General features: G+C 39.8%; 1 protein-coding gene across 3 annotated transcripts in view; it reads right to left on the reverse strand.

The window, feature by feature from the left end:
• The window catches only part of GALNTL6 (polypeptide N-acetylgalactosaminyltransferase like 6), a 440,839-nt gene that overhangs the window by 34,825 nt on the left and 385,704 nt on the right, over window positions 1–20,310 (reverse strand). For all 3 annotated transcript variants that reach the window (XM_068137080.1, XM_068137081.1, XM_068137082.1), the window contains exon 8: window positions 10,512–10,619. In XM_068137080.1, the coding sequence (XP_067993181.1) occupies window positions 10,512–10,619 (108 nt within the window). The remainder of the gene's footprint in view (window positions 1–10,511; window positions 10,620–20,310) is intronic.

Below are 20,310 nucleotides of genomic sequence, written 5' to 3' on the forward strand. Positions count from 1 at the left end.
CACTCACTGTTCTCTATTTAAACTTTCCATCACTTTTGCAATCTGTTTGTCTGAGTTGTTATTCCTGCGCGTGGTGGGGAGGGGGTTTGCCCCAACCCATTACAAGAACTTTGTTCTGCTTTAGATTATTGTAACTGAATAAAACAGGAGTCCAACAGAAATCTTGACATTACACCTGGTCACTAGTTAAAAATTCTCATTCACTAGTCAAAACCTTCTCATTTTCCAGTAAAAACCTATATATTATGCTTAGCATGTTTATACGCTGATATAATAAGCTGAATCCTTATGAGGAATCCTTTTGAATTTCAGTAAATTCCCTTTTTAAAATGTAAACTTGATTTGATAGCTGTAAATCTCTGGACTGTTTATAAATATGACTCTCAGGAACTCACTATCCTGGAGTAGCAGGAAGCTCTTTCTGAAGTTGACAGTTACTATGAAGCAACACTCAGCATCCAAGCGTTTAAGTTGTAAAGAGGTTTGTTGACTTCAGGTAGCTTGGATTTCTTCTCTTTATTATCACTACACAAGCTTAGTAATCACCACACTTCCTTTTAACATGAACATGTCCTGAAAGCTAGTATGGCACAAGTTCACAAGTTAATGGGAAACATCATTTACATTACTATTTAGAACATGCTAGCCTAGCATGTTCCTGGCAGGATGCCCAAGATAAGTGAGCTCTTGTAGGATGAAGATTGCCATTCATAGGAACATAACTCTGCTCTGCAAGTCGTGTCAGTAAGCTGCTCTTCTACTCACCATGGACAACAGAAGGTAGAGGCATAACCAGAATGAGCACATCCAATCTCTAAACACTTTAAGTCCTACTAATCAAATGACTTACTGTAAGGTAAGGGTGTGATTTCAAGTCTTTTATGAGTCTCCCAAAACTGCCATTCCCTGGGTGGATGTCTGACATTGTGGAAAAAAGACGGTCACTTCCACTTTGCCTGAGCCTTAGATGAGGCTAGATAGACACAATATGAGTATGTCAACGTACTAAGTCCCACAAATGGGAATTGTTACGAGTAGCTACCAAATCTTGACAGAGCCTAGCTGCAAAGCAGGTGCTGAGCAGTTCAACTTTATTAGGCTTTTCCCATGCTTGTGTAGATAATGCCATAGAATTTATAGGTCAAAGGAGTTTAAGAGCCTACCATGTTAGGTGGCATTTTGTGGGTGCCTTAAAGCATCATTTAAACACCGCAGTCTCACAGTGAAGCTAAGCTACAAAGAATTGAGAACAAACTAAGAGTTAGATTTGAATCTTCTTGATTTTTTTTTTCTCTGCTATTCTTTGCATAATCTTCTAAAGAAAACTCATTTAAATGCCAGTTTCTCAAATGACATAAAATATCTATGAAAATAAGCAGTTTTGGGCTTTCTTTGAGGTAGACCACACTTCCTTGGATTCAATCTCAACACCTCACCTAAATGCATTTACAAAGGAAAAATTAAACACATTTCTACAGCTGAAAACAGCTGTAGCTTAGCTTGCTTGTCAGTGTCCTGGTTTGAGGCCAGGCAGATCCTTGCTTGCCCTTGAGAGGGGCAAAAGAATGACACTCACACAAATGGATTGCAAAAGTGATGGAAGGTTTACATGGAAAAGCAGTCAGTGTACAAGCATAGTGACAAAAGAGTCCCAAAGCATACACAGTCCCTTATTGCACACCCAAAGCCTCCCAACACTTCCCTTTTCCCCATCTGAGGGTATACCCAAGACTCCCCAGGGCTCTTCCTCCCCCCTCACTCCTTGCTAGACTAATCTCAGCCTGGCCAAGTCTGAGGCTGCTCCTCCCCCGTTCTCCTTCTGGCATTAGGTCTAGCCAGGCCTTATAGTCCTTGAGATACTCTCCCACTGTTACCCAATAGGGAGCATCTCCCATGAGAGCAGAGAGGGAAGAAAGAGAAAGACTTTGCAGATGAATTTGTAGGGCGCAGGATATTATGGGTATGAAATATGCAGCTTCCTGTGTCCACCTACTGGGCTGGACACTTGGGACACCAGAAGTGTAGCTTGTGTGGCAGTAACAGAAGGCACCCAGCCTAAACTGCCACAGTCAGATTCAATGCAATGTTATGGATGCCCAGATTGTTTACTCATGTCTTTTAACAGAAAAAAAAATAAAATGCAAAAATAAAATTAAATAGGATCAATCAAATTATGATCAATATTATTCAGTTACCTAAACTCGCAATGCAAGGAAGTCACAGGGACTCTAGATGGACATCTGAGGAGTTTCTCAGGACCTATCCATCACAGACTAATGATAATTTGTTCTCTTGTCATTTTAGTGAAAGATTTATGTACAAGAATTAATAAAGCACAATGATACTTTAGAAGATGCATATTTCTAGATATAAGATATATTTCTATATATAAGATTGTGAAAGCTGTCACCAAGAAGCCGTGAGATGCATACAAAAGTGATGGCAATCACACTAAGGCTGACATCAGCTGTCATCAGTTGCCCATGTACACATTCTTGACATTACATTTTGTGCCACTGTTACAATTTTACTTTCCTTTACATTTAGACAAGTTTTCTATAATTTGTATGAACTCACGCACTGAAGACTGTGACTTTGTTCTGCATTTTCACTCAGCAGTAGTCTACAAGATAGTAAGTTACAGTGTCACTGATACCTGGACTGCAATACAAAGAGTTTAAATCAACTTGACTGGAGAGAGAGAAAAATGAGGACTTCTCCACTTGAAAAACAAAAAATTATAAAAATTCATAGACCATTTTGTCCCTTTCACTTTCTTTGGTGAGCAGGGAAGATACATCTCTGATCCGATGACTGTCCTTTCTTTTTAAGCACATGAAGTGATCTGTCATTGCTAAGAGATGTGCTGTTACTCAAATAAATGCAGTAAGAAGGCAGATGCTGGCCAAGAAATGGAGAAGTGGAGTGAGGCAGGGATATGGCAGAGGACAGACTGATAAATATTCCCTCTAAGCCAGGTTTAACTATATTGGTCCCTAATACAAGAGGGGTAGTTCCACATTTCATAACTGTGGCTGGTGTGCTGGTCTGCAACCCTTGCACTGATAAGAGAGATATGTGGCTGTACTCTATTCTACATTGTGAGCCTGCTCAACTCCATCCTCTAGTGGCATCTTTTCCTATGTGCATTCTGGATGCAGCAGTTAAATTGATATAAAAATGAAATTATTTTTCAGTTTTTACAGTTGTTCTAAAATACTTTTTTCTTATCCAGTGGAACTAAAGCAGCACAATAGTTTTATTATTTATTTCATTTCACCTCCATAATCTGCTTTTTCTGCTTATGTTTTATCTTAGTGTTTGCTTTAAACTATCCCTGACCCCAATCCACAGACTTCACTTTTGTCAATATTGACATACTACAAGAGCATGTGGGTTCTGTAACAAGTTCCCGCTTTCCTGCATTTAATCTGAACCTTCTTCAGGAAGCTGGATGTCACCAGCTGGTATAGTCTAATTTGTCATGATAGTAGTTTCTCTCATCAGTCAGGACTCACTGTCATCAGTCAAAAATCACTTTCAATTACGCCAATCAAATATGAATCACCATAGCATGTCTGAACATGCATTTCAGTGGTGAAATATATGACAGGCTATGACTATTTATTTGCTAAAAAGAACACAACAGTCTCTGCAACAACTGATGTGTTCATCCCCCTTCTTTCCCAGTAAAATTCCAGTGGGATTATTTTCACTCCACCTACATCATCTTCCTAATTTAAATGGTTTTTGATTGCTTTGCAAAGCACGGTGCCCTCTTTACTTCTGGAAGCTGCTCTATTTCATTTGGTTGGAAATAATAGAAAGCACAGTTTGTTTTTCTGTTAAATGTACTTAAAAAGCACACTGGGATCCAGCCAGCCAAGATAACTATATTTCATGTTCCTCTGGAATATTAGTAGCATAATGTCACAGTAAATCACCAGAGAGGAGGAGAATAAAGTATGACTGAAGAAGCGCATCCAGCAAGTATGGATTAGTATGACAGAGGCAACAGGGTACAAAACTCTATAGCACTCACAAGAGGAAAAACGGTACCTTCAAATTCATGCAGGTCCTTCCATCAATGTCAGGACGCAATCACTTCTCATTTCTGTGTATTTCTACAGTGAAAGCACAGTAAAGTATTTCCTGGACACTAATTGCAGCTTTTTGATGTTCAGGTCTCAATACCTCTGCCACATCAGTTAAGACTAAGTGAGGGTTTACATCCCTTTCCCCTTCTTGCCTAACTCCCTTTTAACTTAGGCTGTGCTATTTTTTGTTAATCTTTCCCCCTCTCAGCTATCTTATTTTGGTCCTCTACACTTAATTGTGTTTTAAAACTTAATTCTGTTTCATTCTAGAAGTGGTTTGTATTTTTGTAAAAAGAACCCAACCAAATAAAGAGAGATGTCTGCAGGCATAAAAGAAACACTCCTCCATGGAAGTCAGTACACTAACTAGGTGACAAAGTGGTGGAGTATATAAGTAAGTCCTGTGAGAGTTAGTACAGCTGGCAGAGAAACAAGAGACTATTTATTCTCAGCCAGTAGTCTGCAAATACCTAAACATGAAATTCCACAGGTGTAATCTGAAAACAGCCAGAATTCAATTCCTCTACAAAGGTTTGCAACTCCACTGAAAGGAAAAAAAAAAAAGTTAAGATCTTCACATAAAAAAAAAGAAAAAAAAATAAAAAAGAAAAAAAGCCTTCCCACTGCCTCAAGGCTAAATCTCTGCTCACTGGCTCACATGAGTCTGGCCTGTGGGGCTTGGGAGGGCAGGGATAGACGAGGTCCTGTCAGGATGCTGCTGGCTGCTCACAGCATTGTGGCCACAGGTCTCTGCAGGCTGGCTGTAGGGAAGCTGTGAAAAGCAGAGTGACAGTCACATCTCTGCAGATTGTTGGCTGTTGACATGTTTGCTTCACAGACTCATGCTCTGTGGACAAATATAGAGATATCTTACCTTTGCAGCTAAGCCCAGAAGAGGGTTCCAAGTCAATTTTCTTTAGCCATGTAAGGGGTTCCAGTACTAGCCTATTGAATGAAATCTGGAAAGTAGCTACTACCAGTTTGATATTGTCATTGTTCAGAAACACCTAGTTCTTCATCATCTTTGTATTCCTTTTTGAGAGCTAAGTTTCCTGTCCTGTTGCATTTTTTTTTAATCTTAAAAACAAAACTTGCACTCAAATTGGAGAAAACATAAAACCCTTTGATTTTCTTGTATTCCAGAATCAGAAGACACTAATTTGAAGATTTCCTTTGGTAAGAGCACTGTTTGATATCTTGGTTTAATTAATTTTAATGACAAATTTATAAATCTGTAAAATAAAAGAAGCTAGAATGAAAACTTAAAAGCTAGATTGTCTAATCATCATTATTATAGGTCTGTAAAGAAAACATGCCAGTAGCCAACAAATAGTTGTGCTGCTGCAAGGTGATTCTTGCTTGATTCCTAAATAATTTGCTTATTTTAAGCTGATGTTTCAGCTACTTATTTATGATTCAACAGTTTCAATAACTGTGCTACAGTCTTCTGTGATACAGAGGTGATTTCAAAAGTATCAATAGTGGCCCTTTAACAGCATGCCTCATCTATTGGTTTGCACTCTGGTCACAAGGAAACATAGCTGTTACCTAACTGATTCCCCCTGGTTCTTTAAATGGCCTGGAAACTGAAAAGAAAATGTTCATTGGTTGCTCTAAGAAAACCCCAAGCATTGTTTGTAGTCATTAATAATATTAAAGGAAGCCCTGTCAAGAAATGCAAATGTGGTCATGGCACCAGATGGTATAGCTACTGTAACTTTCTTTGAAGATCCCTTTCAAAGCCACAGAAAAAGGCCGAGCAAATGGTTCAGGTGGGAATCTGAACCCACCTTTATCAGCTGAGTTCCTCAACCCAAACCTGTGCAAGTTCCAATTCAGCAACACTGTGCAATGAGGCAAATGTCACCATGCTTGTGCCTGCTGGGGGAGAGGATCATTGTGCTCTGGGATCCCATGTCCTGGTATGCAGGGAGGAATTCAGCTTAGCCTTAGGATTCACCACACTGCTGGGTTAGCATCCAAACTTGACCGTCAATGGGATTGCCGTTCCCTTCAGAAAGGCCTAATTTCTAATGTTCTGTAGTTAATGCTAACATGATGTGTAAAACTCCTGCAAATGAAAAAAATGCTCTGTGGATATTTTTTAAAATTCTGAGTTCATCTCCACATTTCCTATGAAACAGTAAGCTTTTATTGATAGATTTCTTACGGCTTTCAGATAATCACAAAGAGAAAAGCATCCCCCCTGCAAACAGGAGACTAAGAAACTGGGATATACCTACCAGAAATGGCAATTATACTTTAAAATCTAATTTCACAAGTAACTGGCTAAAAGAAAATGACTTAGCTAGAACTGTTAAAAATGAAGCAATAGTCAAGAATACCACAAAGCGAATGAAACAATCCTGGCCAAAAATCCACAAGCTTTTAATAGGGCAAAATCTTGCATAGGACTTTAAGATTTTGGGGTTTGCTTTCTATATATGTCTTACCTAAAAGGAACAGGCAAGATTGTGCAGAAGTTCACAGATTTAGAATGAATGAATAATTATGTGGTGCTTCCACATCATTATGTGGACTCAGTGTTGACATCTGCTTGCCCATTGATCTTCCTTTATGTGATATTGCCTGAAAATTGGACAGACTGCATCAGGCAAACAACACCACCTGAAGATACCTCCAGACAAAAATATTCAGCTTTTTAATCTGCATTTGGTTGTCACAGTCTGTTTCATGAATCTGCAAGGCATGTTTACAGCTTGCTTTACTTTCACTCTGTACCACCATTTTTTCTGACAGTGTTTCATATGTGGATGATTTTCAATTAATGGGATATGTGTCAGCAAAAAAATATATGGCCTTGCAGTTCTTGAGTGACAGATAAGAAGCTGAGAAATACAGTAAGAGAAGGACATACAGAACTGATGTCATAACACTGTGATGAAAAGACACTAACCTGTGAGGCTCAAGCAAACACTTTATTTGAGCTTTGCTTATAGGTTTGACTGTAAGGCCCAAGCAAATGATTAAGTTGAGCTTCCTCACAGGCTTAACTGCAGGACTCGAGCAAATGATTTATTTGAACTTCACTTGCAGATCTAATGTGCCACTATTGCAGGCCTTCACCAATGCAATGGAAGAATGTACTCCTACAATTTCAAAGCAAGAGTATACTATAATGACCTAAAAAGTACATTAAACATTATATGCGTTAGCTAATCACTCAAGCTTACAAACTTACAGCATGCTAAATATTTGCTTACCCCTCCAGTGAGGGTTCTCAGGCCCAGGAAAGCGTCCTTAGCTGGTGTCCTGACTAAGGGGGAAGGGTCTCCATAGAGGCAGGGTGTAGCATTGGAGAGGCAACTCCCCATTCCTAAACTTTAAGGCTTTTATTCCCTGATTCAAGTGACTGTGGGCAGGACTATACCTGAGTGGATTGTACCATCAGGAATGTTTATTTTAGGCAATGTAATAGAGTTTCCTGTTATCTTTCTTTATTCCATCCATGGCCAGGGTTTATGTTGGTGTGCTTCTCTTTTTACTTCCCTTTTGCTGATTTTGTGATTGCATATACAAGGTTGTCAGCTAGAACCAATACTGAAACTCCCCAGGGTTCTCTGAGGCAGCACTGCCTTGTTTGGTCTATGGCTTGTGGACAACTTGAAGCTGAGCTACCTACACAACTCCTCATAGGTCACTTCTGCATATATAGGGCCACAAGGCAATCCAAGGCTGAATTGCTTTTACAACTCTCTGTGTGCTGCCTGCATGCACTAGACATCACTGAAGCTCGTTCATAAACTATGAGTCAGACATTCCATAGAGATACATACTATTCTGTACAGTATACTAATGATTATTTAGTGATGGGGTGGCAGAACACCATTTTTGACAAGTGTCTCATTTAATAAAGTGTATGTGATGCACATGCCAAGTCACAGGTCTTTAAAAATATATGTAGATTGTTACCTAGCTGTCTGAAACTGTGTGCTTCTTGCTAAAAGATATATAGAGGTGAAATTCCAAGGGAAGGTAAAGTCATCACTTTAAATATTATTTGTTAAGAGCTAACATAAGCTGAAACAGCTTGAAAGGAAACCTGTGGTATGATCAGGTCTATGCCTGAATTTGTCTAGAAGCTCTGTCCTCTTTCTAACTCAAATCTCCATATCCTTTGTGCTGCTGCTGTTGGACAAGATGGGAAAATCTGCCATTCTTTAACACAGTATCCACACACACAAGGGGAAATTCTCCCATAATTAATGAAGGGACACTTGCAATGATATTTACAATCACAGCTGGGCTTCCTATGGCTCATTCCTTTCTGAACTGCAACTCCACCATCCTCCCTTACATTTAGGATTTAGTAGAATCAGTGGCGCAAACTACTTAGTAGTGAAAAGTATTGCTATTGGCAGAAGGGATAATACTTCCAGTTATTCTTGAATGTGCTTTTCATTATATTCTTGAACCAGAGGGATGTTTTAACTAAAATACTCATAAGGGGTAGACTATAATATTTGGATACTATACTATACTATACTATATTATTTGAAGGATAATGCAAAAATAGTTGAAATAGGCCACTTTTGTGCATATTCACTTAGTATTATTTTGGCGAACAGCTCCATTTGGAGCAGTCCATTTGGAATACAAGAGATCTGTATCAAAAAGACTGAGGATGACTGTGTCCTTGCTTTTCCTTTTCTGGCTTGGATGAGAGAAAGAATATTTTTAGTCTTAATATGACACACACATCTCTCTTTCTGGGCTATTTATTAAGACAGCATCAAACACTAAAACTGCAGATCCTGTGCTCTTAGCAGCCTTAATATAATGTACTCTAATATCAATGCTTTTGTTTTGAATATTGTACTGGAAAGAAGCTGGGAAGTTGAGAATGCAAATTTTTTTGTCAGTGATAAATATATGCCAGAAATTTACCTAAGTGTCATGTTTTGGACACCCACAACACAGAAGAGACTATCCATTATTTGAATGGAAAGGATAAGACACACCCTATCAGCACACTCTATAGGATAGTCACTATGCATGGGGTGATATTTAATTTTTCTAACTATGAATGGGTTTTCATAATATTTCATAAGTGATGTATTGAAATCAAGCTCTAAGTACACAAAATGCTTCCATGAAAGCTAGTTCAGAGCTGAGTTGTATGTAGCAACACTTGTATTTTGCTCCCACATGTAATGCACAAGACAACATATTCTCTAATGAGATTCTTTGTGCTGTAGTAGAGAAGAACAGAGACTGAGATTTGGATTTCTTATTTCAAGTTACATGTGATTTTTGCAGGGGCTATCATAGACAAAGCAGTTTATTTCAGCCACTGCAAAAAAATGGATGGGGAAACTCTGACATTACACAAAGTTATACTGGGGAAAGATTTTAATTTCATGATTTAGTCAATACAGTTTTTGTCATCACCACAAATGCCCTACTAATCCTATTACTACATTGTGCGTGGCACTGTCTACTCTGATACTCTTTTAAGGCAAATCCTTCTCTCTTTCCAGTCAGCTCTTAGGCAGGCAACACAGGTAGCCTCTTTCCTCTGCTGCAGTTACTACAGCAAACTTTGTCCCATGGTGCTGAAACCAAGAATATCTCCCCCTTAAAGCAAGAAATATGTTCTTTGTACCACATGAAGCAAAAATATGATTCATGAAAAATACTACCCTATGGCAATATGCAAACTTTAACAGTAATGCCATTTTATTGAAAAAAAAACCAAACCAAGAACCCAGCACCCTCTAAACCAGAAAAGATTAAACTCAAGCATGAGTAAACCCTAGTATCTCCCTGGAGGCTACATCTGTGCCCTTTGTCTCCCATCTTTTGACATCTCCAGAAAGTTACAGAACATCATCTCTCAAGCAAAACATCCCTCATGGATACAGACGTGTTCAGTACTCTTTGAGAAATGTCTAGGAGTCTTGTAATTTCTCACTCACATAGCTTCAAGCTGGCTGTATTCCACAACCACATTTTACACAATAATTAGCCAGTCACTCAAGTAGTTGTTACTCAGTCCTTCTGCCCCAGAAAATGTCCTTTCCACAAGATTTTGTCTGTTCTGCTGACTGATAAGAAAATGTGCAGTCAAATTGGTCCCCCCTGAAAAAACTACGACTGACAACACTGTGCAATTTGAGAACCATAAGCACTGGGTTATTTCTAGTTTCCTTTGAATCAGCATGAAACGTGCTTCTGTGCTGAGATGCCTAAGCCTGTATTTTTAAGCTTTAATTTTATTCTTGGCAATCCTGCCTCTGAAAAGCAACATAACTGAAGCAATTGCACATCTCATTTCAGAAAAACAAAGCAACATTCAGTTTTCATTTCAGTGGTTTACTGGAAACTAGTTCACAGGGAATGAAGAGACTGATGATGAACAAAACCAAAACCCAACAAGATCTGATCACTCACCCGTGCTAGGCTGGTTCCAGAAGGGACTTTATATGGGACGTACTTCCTGTAGATATGCCCAACTCGAGAGCACGGAACATCAAACATGCCACCTCCACACATCCACACCTGGAAAGCAAACAGAAAGAAAGTGAAAGAATGATTTCTGGAAACAAATGAGGCAAAAAAGGTACTTTAAGTGATGGGTATGTTAAAATGGCATGTCATTCTGTATCGACCCCTCCCAGTGTCATAGTGGTGGCCTTCTCTGTTATGCTGAGAGCTGGGATTAGGTAACATGGAAGACTCGCCTAATTCAAAACTCACTGTGCAAAGGCAAAGTATGATCAAAACAAGATCATAAAACATAATTAGAATATCCACCGGTGGTCCTCCTGCAACACAATCAAGATAACACTGTGTCTGCTGTTTAAAATAAACAGGATCAAACTTCAAAAGAAGGCTATGTGAGTGTGGCAGGTACAGCCTAACATAAGCACAAAAACCTGGCAGACAACTGATGAAGGACTGAGGCTTGCTGCTTGCTAAAGGCTGATAAAGATCATCTTGGTGCTTCTTAGACATTAACTTGTGACTTGGTGCCCAGGCTTTTACCCTGCTTTTGTATGGTTCTGTGGGCTTGATCCTCGAGCTAATTTGAAATGACCACAGTACACCCTCAACTCAGGGTATACATGGAGTCCTCCTACGGAGCCATCTTGAGCTGGTCTCCTCAAAGCAAGTGTCCTTCCAGTCGGATCCTCTCCCCTTAGAATAGCAAGTCATCTAAGGAGTTCTAACTCTCCCTTTAGTCAGTGTGTGTTTTGAGCACCCTTGAGTGGGAGGTTTCCCCTTCACGACTGAGTGTTTGCACATTTTTGTTTGGCTTTCCAGGAAGAATATTCCTTACATCTTAAGGTCAAAGCTTAACTGGTTATTTAGTAGTATATTCCGTACTGACATCTGATCTTTTAATATAATTGTGTCAAAATTAATATAATGGAATTGTGTTTACAATAAATCCACATTTTGGGGTGGCTGTTGCTGTCTGTTTTGTGGGTGCCTTTGTGATAGTAAGTAAAACCAGCCATCAATTGGAAGTAAAGGCTCCCCCCTCCTCCCAAATCACCCGGCTTATCTTCTGAACAGCGAATAAAGAGCTCAAATATTGAGATGCTCTACATGTTATAAAGATGCCCTTCATTTTGTAAAGAAAAAGGAATAAAAATAAATTCCCTTCCAATCAAATTTATGTAGGCAGAGGAGGAAAGGCATGCCACCACATTTCATCATGAATACTTCAATAAAACAATGAAGCAGATGGAATCATCTGGAGTACACAGGTTTGATGCTTGAGGTCTGAACAACCAAAACTCAGCCAAAACTTTAGAAAGGAATAGCTAAATACTTCAAGTAGGGGACACTGGCGGTCTCAGCTTTCAGCCTTTAGACTGAGAACAAAACAACCCCCAACTCCCTCCCATCCATTTTAAAAGAAAACCACACCAAAGCCAAGAAAGAAAGAGGACTTGTCCTTTCTGTCTCTTTATGTGAACATGCATAAAGAAACATAGAAAGAAAAAAGAGACATTGTGTCCAGTTCTGGGCTCCTAAGTTCAACAGGGAGGGAGAACTGCTGGATAGAGTTCAATGGAGGGTCATGAGGATAATTAGGGTACTGAAGCATCTCTTTTATCAGAAGAGCCTCAGAGACCTGAGGCTCTTTAGCCTGCATAACTTATAAAAGCATGTAAGTATCTGAAAGGTGGAGGTCATGAGGATGCGGCTGGGCTCTTCTCAGCAGTGGCCAATGACAGGATAAGAGGCAACTGGATTCATCTGGATACTAACTGGAAGATGGGAGTTTTCACTTGAACTCAAGGATAAACTTTACTTTAAGGGTGCTAGAGTACTGGAACAACCTGCCAAGAGAGGTTGTGGAGTCTCCTTATCAGAGATTTTTAAAACCCATCTGTGTATATTCCTGTGCAACCTGATCTAGGCAAAGCTGTGTTAGCAGGGGAGCTGGACTAGATGATGTCAAGAGGTCCCTTCCAACCTCTATCATTCTATGATTCTATGCTTCATGAAACATCTTCATGAATCTGGATGAGAATTTAGGTCCATGCATTACACATATGAAGCAATTTAACCTTTATTTCATGCCCGCTGGAGTGAAATGTGAAATAAGTTTGTGACTGAGGCTAAAGCAAAGTAGAACACAGACAACTGAAAGTTTCACCAATAACTTCCATACAGAAAGGAATTATTCAAAAAATGGATATGCTCTGAATTAAAACAGCAGTAATCAGATACTTAAAAAAAGGTATCAGAAAATATGATGTGATGACAAATACTTGACATTCTGCATGAAGCCTGCAGAGAATAATATGCATCTCTGTAATTTTTTACCATACATTTCTTACTCTGTGTCTTTTGTCCTGCCCAGCAGCTGGTTATAGCTACTGGCATTTTGAAATCGCAGGAAAACAGAATTAATTCTATTCATTTAAAACAGCAGTGAAAATGGGAAAGAGTTTGGCCTCTTTTGCTCTGCTTGTCTGTTTGTACTATGGTGGGCTTGGTCCTGGCAGTGTGGCTGTGAGCCTGGGACTAAATTTTAGTAATCTGAACATGCAGATGCTAAACATTGCAATATGAGATAACTTAATGCTTGAACGTCACTTACAGCTCTTGCTGAGAGCAGTATTCTGGAGAGCAGTATGCTGGAATTCAGACCCTGAAAGTAAACCAGCAACAGCTATTCATACTGTGAAAGATGATGAGGTTTAGACTGAAGGCTTAAGCTGCAAAGTGACTTAGGAAGCTGCTTTTTATGGGTCTGTGTTAGCTCTTACATATCCTTAGCTGTTAGCTACGGCATCTAGCTAAGATCTGGTAATGAAATGATTGAGGATTTACACCTCCTTGCAAGAAAAACCTAAATATGCTGGCATAAATGTTAAAGGAATATCTGAAACCACTGAAAGTGGGGCAGGATCATGTGCTGGGCTTTGTCCTGAAATTCCATGGGTACCCTCATGCAGTTGAGTAAAACTGAGAGCTACTCAGGAAGCGGCTACTTCCCAGCTCCCATCACAGAGTTAACTAAGGCATAGGAGGTCTGGGTAGGTATTTCTGGTGCATCCTAGCATCTCAGGAAAGGAGACATATTTTGTGGTTTAGTGGCACAGGGTAATAAATGCAGCTGTCCTGGGAATCACTCTGCCAAACAGAAGCACATACATTATGGAATCAAGAGTATTTAAGTATCTGTTTCTGAGGTGAGGATATCCCATCTGCTCCTAGAGAGCACAGTCCTTTTCAGGGAGGAAATGTACTGATAGGTTGGAAATAGAGACCCATGCCAAAACAGGCTTGCAGTGCCATCATGGGGATGGGACAGGTTCATTATTTTCCTTTCAAAAACATTTTATAAGCTTTTTTTCTTAAATAAATCCTTGAAATCATCACCTGTTTAACCACATGTCACTCAATTAACTGGAAAAGATGCTAAAACACCTGTTTACAAAAATAATCAAAATGGTGTTGTTAAAACAATTTTGGTACTGCTATCACAAAATAAAATAAAATAAAATAAAGTTATTCACCTTTCTACCAATACTTAATTTCTATGTTACAGCAGTTGCACATTTTTAGTTGCCTTCAAACAAGCCAGTGTGCCAACGACAGTGCATATCTATCTTTACTGTTTGTTTGGGGGTTTTAAATCAAGTTATTATTTCAAGGGCTAGACAAGATATTACTGGGATTAACCAAGGTTTCTTAGCCTTTGAAGAGTGGACAGCACTGCAGTTTGACTCAAAGGTCAGGCACATGACAAATTTAAGACAAGAAAGCAAAAATATGTAGTTCAGTATTACCTTAAAGAACGAGAGCTGAAGGAGACATGTATCGCATTTCCTGTAAAGCACTAGAATATTGGGGGGGGGGGGGGTGTTGGTTTGTTTGTTTGTTTTTAAAAAAGGAGAAAAGGAATTGGAAAGAAACCACCCTGTCAGATATGCTAGGAAATAACAAATGGGAGGAAATAACAGTTTGTGTTAGGCTTATACTCGATAGATATAAAAGTTGAAAATGCTGCTCTGCACCTGAGGTGCACTGTGCAGGGTAATTGAAATGAATCTTGGGATGCCTTGAAGGACATTTAGCAGATGTTCCTGTTTATCTTTCAGCTTCAGGATGATTGTAAAACATTTTTTTTTATACTTTCCTGGGAAGATCAAGTCTGTAACTTTGCCTTTAAAGTGTGGATTTTTATGTCACATGCTAAATGCAAAAAATTGTAGAATGACTTCCATGTTAAACATTGCAGACCTCCAGTGCACCATGAAAGGAATTCAGGTGGTGTGAGACATCTGGGAAAATGATACCACAACACCGATGCCTGTTTACCTAAGAAGCAAGCTATGAAACTCTCAAGATCGCTAATGTCTCTTTTTTACAAAAGCAATGAATCTGGTCTGCAGCTGAGGTATAAAAACCAAAGACAAAACCAAAACAATGCAGTTTCAGCTTGGAAAGATCAAAAGAAGAGTAATTTATGTGTCAACTATATAGTATATCACAACTTATATAGCTCCTTCCAACAGAACATTGTAAAACACTTTACAGGGATGGTTGAAAGCAAAAGGCAAGCATTAACACAAGCTTTAAAACAGATTAAGCTGTGGTTATTTGGCTTTGTTCCTGACTGGAGCTTGGATGTCACAGATGCGTTGCTTTTTTTTTGGCTCCATTCTACAGCTCTGTGGGACTTGGGGTGAATCACTCTTTTTTTTTTCCACGCACTTCCTTCTTGTCTTTAAAATTGATTTCTGCTTGCTCTTGTGGGTTTTTCTCCCCCTGCCTCATCTCTCTAGTTTATGAGCGATCCAGCCTAGGGACTATCTGGAAAATGTAAACACCGTGCATGTGAGAATGAGACTCCAATCCATATGCTACGCTGCAATCACAATTACTGCAAGTAAGAGACTCATGATTTTTGAGCAGTGAAGGATGTGGTGCTGTGGAACAGGAATACAAACATACAGCAAATTATGTAAAAGACCAAGGGGAGGCTGAATGGATTTTGGATCAAGCTTCAAAACTAATTGAGAAATATACTGCTGCTGAGAATCAGTTACAAGACAGACAACAGTGAGAGACAGTGAAATGGATAATAAACCCAACAAACAGTAAACTGGCAGAAAAGGAATATAAAGTATGCTACGCAAAGCTGTCAGCATTGGTGCTCTCAGCATTGTGAAAATGGGGTGGGCTACCCACAGGAGCCAGAAAAGTTGTAGAAAATAAGAATATAAACACTTCATGGGATTTTTCAGTCAATCTTCCTGGAATATAAGACAACAGAACAGATTTAGTGGATTGTAGAAAAGGGTGAAGAAGAATACTTTCCTGTAAACTTTTCCATATAGTAAGAATGCTCAGCTAAATGCAGGAAATACTGAAAATGATGACCACTGACTGCAAATCTGCAGTCAATGGATTCACAAACAGAAAAACCAATTACTTGTGGTGCAGTTGGATTTCCCGTCAGGGATATTACAATCTTACTGTGGAAAATGTGAAGTGATGACTGTGGGTATTTCAACAATACTTGCCTGCACCTCCATATAGATTACAGCTGCAGTGACAAGTGGTAATGTTCCCTTGCTCCGTATTTCCTGTGAAGATTGCCAGCAGTGGAGGGAATTAGTAATGGTGATGATAATGATGATAAAGAAAAGGGAACAGTGAACTTGGAGGTGTGTGTTGCAGAACAGGGATGAAGAGACTCTGGAAGAAACGTCAGCATGCAAAAGAATACAATAACTCTAGATACAGATGACTATCTACAAAGCAGCTAGGGTACCACCATGAGCAGTTTTGTTAAGGTATGATTTATGATGCCTAAGGACAGTGTAGAGGACTGTACTGGGTTTATGTGGCAAGGCTTTGGTAGCCATGGGCCTACAGAGGTGCTTCTGTGAGAAGCTTCTCATGTGTCTGAGAGAGTCAATGACAACCAGGTCCAGGACAGTCCCACCACTGGCCAAGGCTAAGACCATCAGCAATAGAGGTAGCACCCCTGTGATAATGTATTTAAGAAGGGAACAAAAAACCCTCTGCACCTGCAATCAGGTTTGCTGGCAGGATTTGTGACTCCATGGTGAAGCAGTCTGTTCCTGAGGGACTCCATGCCACAGAAGATACCCATGCTGGAGCAGTTTATGAATAAGTGTCTTGTGTGGGAGGAACCTGTGCTGAAACAGGGTAACAGTGTAAGGAGTCTTCCCTATTGTCCTGAAGGGAACAAAAAGCCACGGAATGATCTGAACCAGACAATGGGGCAGAAGCCAGCAGGTCTGGTTTTTCAGGAAAATGCCCACGTTGCCCAGGCTTGTCTGAACATGTCCCGGAGTCCAAGTGGGCCAGGTGTGTGTGCCTTTGGCCATGTTTGGAGAAAACTCATTTTATTGGTTACAGTGTGAGGTTTTTATCTCTCAGTCTTTGTTGTCACTGGCCATCATTGTCTCAGGAAATCTTCAAATACCAGCCCAAAGAGCCAGAGCCTTGCCTTGCAATTGTCTAAGCTCTGGGAGAAATCACAGTCCTCACTTGGAATCTGAGCTGTGCTTCAGTTTACCCAGACAGGTCTGCAAGACCCCTTGCAGTATAGCGTTGTAAAGCCCAGGCGCAGACATACGTGTTTTACCAGGCCGAGAGGTGAACCCCAGGGGGAGCTGAGTCCCTGGGACAGTTTTATTGGAAGAAGCAACAAGCACTGCTGCGAAGATTGAAGCTAAAGAACCTCTCCAAACAGGCAAAGCTATGAAGTCAACAAACCCTGTAAGCCTCAGCAGCAAACTCTTTGCTACAAAGCTTCCAGCTACAAAGCCTCCAGGGATAAATCCTGAATGTACCTCAGTGACAAGCTGCAGATGCCAACAGAAAGTGAAACTGTGCTCCTGCAGCTTTCACGTGGTCGATGCCATTTTGGTTTAGTTTAAATCCCCACGTGTGCCACTAGGGTACCATGATCAGTAAGTAATTCTGAAATCTGATTTGTATAAACATCTCTTAAAGGTCTGTTGCCCTAGAGAATTCTAGAGTTCCCTCCCACCTTTTGGGCAATCTCTGACTCTGTTGCTGATGTTCCCTTTTTTTCCTTTACAGTTTAAAGTGCTGTTTGTTGTTTCTGGATTTTTGCTCGTATTGTTTAAATTGTTACTTGTTCCTGCTGGTGAGATATCTGTTCCCCAACCGAATATTTTGAACCAGTAAATAGGTTTTACTAATATTTTCTGCAGGATTTTAAAAATTATTAACAAAGTTATTAATACTTTTATTAATAAAGTTATTAATATTTTTAGTAACCATCCCTCCTATTGAATATTAATAGCCTCCTTATGATCATAACACCTATGAAGAGGAAGGAGTGGCAGATGCCGTGGGTGATGAAAAGACTGCAACTGCTATTCCTTCTCCTTCCCTCTGTGCCACTGGGGAAAGGAGGCAGACAAATCAGGAGTAAAGTTAAGCCCAGGAAAAAGGGAGGAGTGGGAGTAGGGTGTTTTTAACATTTGTATTTTCTCATTACTCTACTCTGGTTTGAATTGTAATACATTATTCTTTCCCCCAAATTCAGCCCCTTTTGCCCATGACAGTATCTGCTGAGTGAGCTCCCATTCCTTGTCTTGATCCATGAGCCTTTTGTTATATTTTCATTCCCTTGTCCAGTTGAGTAGAAGAGTGACAGAGCAGCTTTGGTGGGAATCTGGTATCCAGTCCAAACGGTGGGCATCTCTTGTCCAGGGTTGACCCACCATAAGGATCTTCAGCAAACACAGGAAATTACTATCTTCCCACTATCTTTCACTGCTCTATATTTTGGAGATTACTACATAAACTGTGCCTAACATTTAAATTTTGGATTTCCTAAATAGTGGGTTCCCTGCTTATGGAGAAAGAGATGCTATTAATCAGGTCAGTTCCAGTGCTTTTCCAGCTTTCACAAGCCTAACACATGCTGAACAATATGGTCAGCAAGGTACCATACATCGTTTTAATTAAAAATCTGATCTCGAGGTTATGTTGACAAAAAATGCTGCACATGATTCACATGAATTCTTATGTAAAAATTAATCTAGGAAACTGTTTAATGAAGATGTCAGTATTTTGACACTTAGGCTGTGGCTGCCTTATCATTCACTGACTGTGCATGTGTGTGCTCTGATTTGCAAACATCAATCAGCATGGCACTCAGTGTTATGCCTGCTGCTGTCTTCTGCAGTAATGTTAGCAAGCAGAAAAAGATCAAAAGAGAAAATATGTTGAGTTTTGTAGTCAAGGAAAATAAGGGTCAGACAAATTTTTAAGCAGCAGCTTTTTTTTTTTTAAACCTGTCTGTGTTTCTGACAACTCAGCACCTGGAATAGTCATGCCTGAAGACGGAGTAGATTTCCTTTCATGCTGTGGCACAATTCCAAATGTCATAGAAGCATTACAAAGCCCACTGTATTTTGGAGAAACATTGAATTATGATGCAGTAAATTCAGATTCACTACAGACTCACTCTCTGTGGCACCTTTTTCCATTGAACATCCTTCCCTCCCAAACACACATAAACATCTATTTTTTTGCTCACACCCCCTGCCTTCTGTTCCTATACAACGAGATAACGCAACCTTCCACTCCAAAAGGGACTTTTTATTATGTCTGTGCTCTGCACTGAAGCTTGGTGTCTGTCACCCCAAGTCCCATCTAGTGAAACAGCCAGAAACTTCAAAACTAACACTTTCCCTCCAAGCTTCCCAGCCTGAGTACCTTTCCTAGATCTGGTTTGACCTATTCTTGTCAGGAACTCCCTCTGACTCTGCAGACAATCACTGGTTCTGCTAATTCAATTTTTAATCAGTCCTTGAACTCATAAAGCAATATGGCTTTGCTATTATTAGTGATTTCTTTGAGCTTGCATGATGGCCCTTGATCCAGACTTTAATTCATTCCATGTCTGGGGTTTGTGAAGTGCAGTCAAAGATTACATTCCAGCATATAGGAAATTCCTCCTCCAATAAAAATAGGTCAGAGAATATAAAACATATACTATTTCTGAAACATTCTTCCATGTAAGCCACCACTGAATTTGGAGATATAAACATGTTATGAGATACATGTATTTGTGAAAAACCTCCTTGAATATACCTGTAAGCTTTCCACTGCAGCAGAACATTAGTGGTGCTTAATTAAAGACATGCCACTGCTTATTTGGATTCTATAGTACCTGGACCTACTGTTACAATGTTAAGCAGAATGGTTACAGTAGGCTGTCAGTCCTTAGAGTTTAAAATGCATCACTGAAGGCCAGAAATTATCTGCAAACAGTCTTCACTCCAGCTCACAGAGCAGGGCAGCAAGTTCAAGATGAAACAGACACTATTTCATTTCAGGGAGCACATGACAGCTCTTGCTCTGGCATGTATCCCTCCATAACTGCATCACTGTATTTGAATTAACCACGAGAATCCCCAGTGGGACACTGAGAAGTCTGTGTCATCAGAATGGTCTCTGTTTATAGCAGATTGATATATAGAATGTTTAGTTGTTTGCCCTTATATTTTGCTGTGTACTGTGAGGCCAATTAAGTGTAGCCTTGAAGTCAGGCCTGAATATCCTCCCCTTAACTTGAAAGGTAAGCAGTACTGGAAAAACGCACAGCTGTGAACAACAAAACTTTCCTTGTCCTGGGAAAGAGGATGGGAGTGTGGGGAGAGAAAGGTCTTTAAGCTACGATGTGTATTATTCAATAAAGGGGCTA

Source organism: Melanerpes formicivorus, unplaced genomic scaffold, assembly GCF_026170545.1.
Source record: "Melanerpes formicivorus ecotype bairdi unplaced genomic scaffold, bMelFor1.0.p_v2 SCAF_4, whole genome shotgun sequence".
Taxonomy (NCBI): Eukaryota; Metazoa; Chordata; class Aves; order Piciformes; family Picidae; genus Melanerpes; species Melanerpes formicivorus.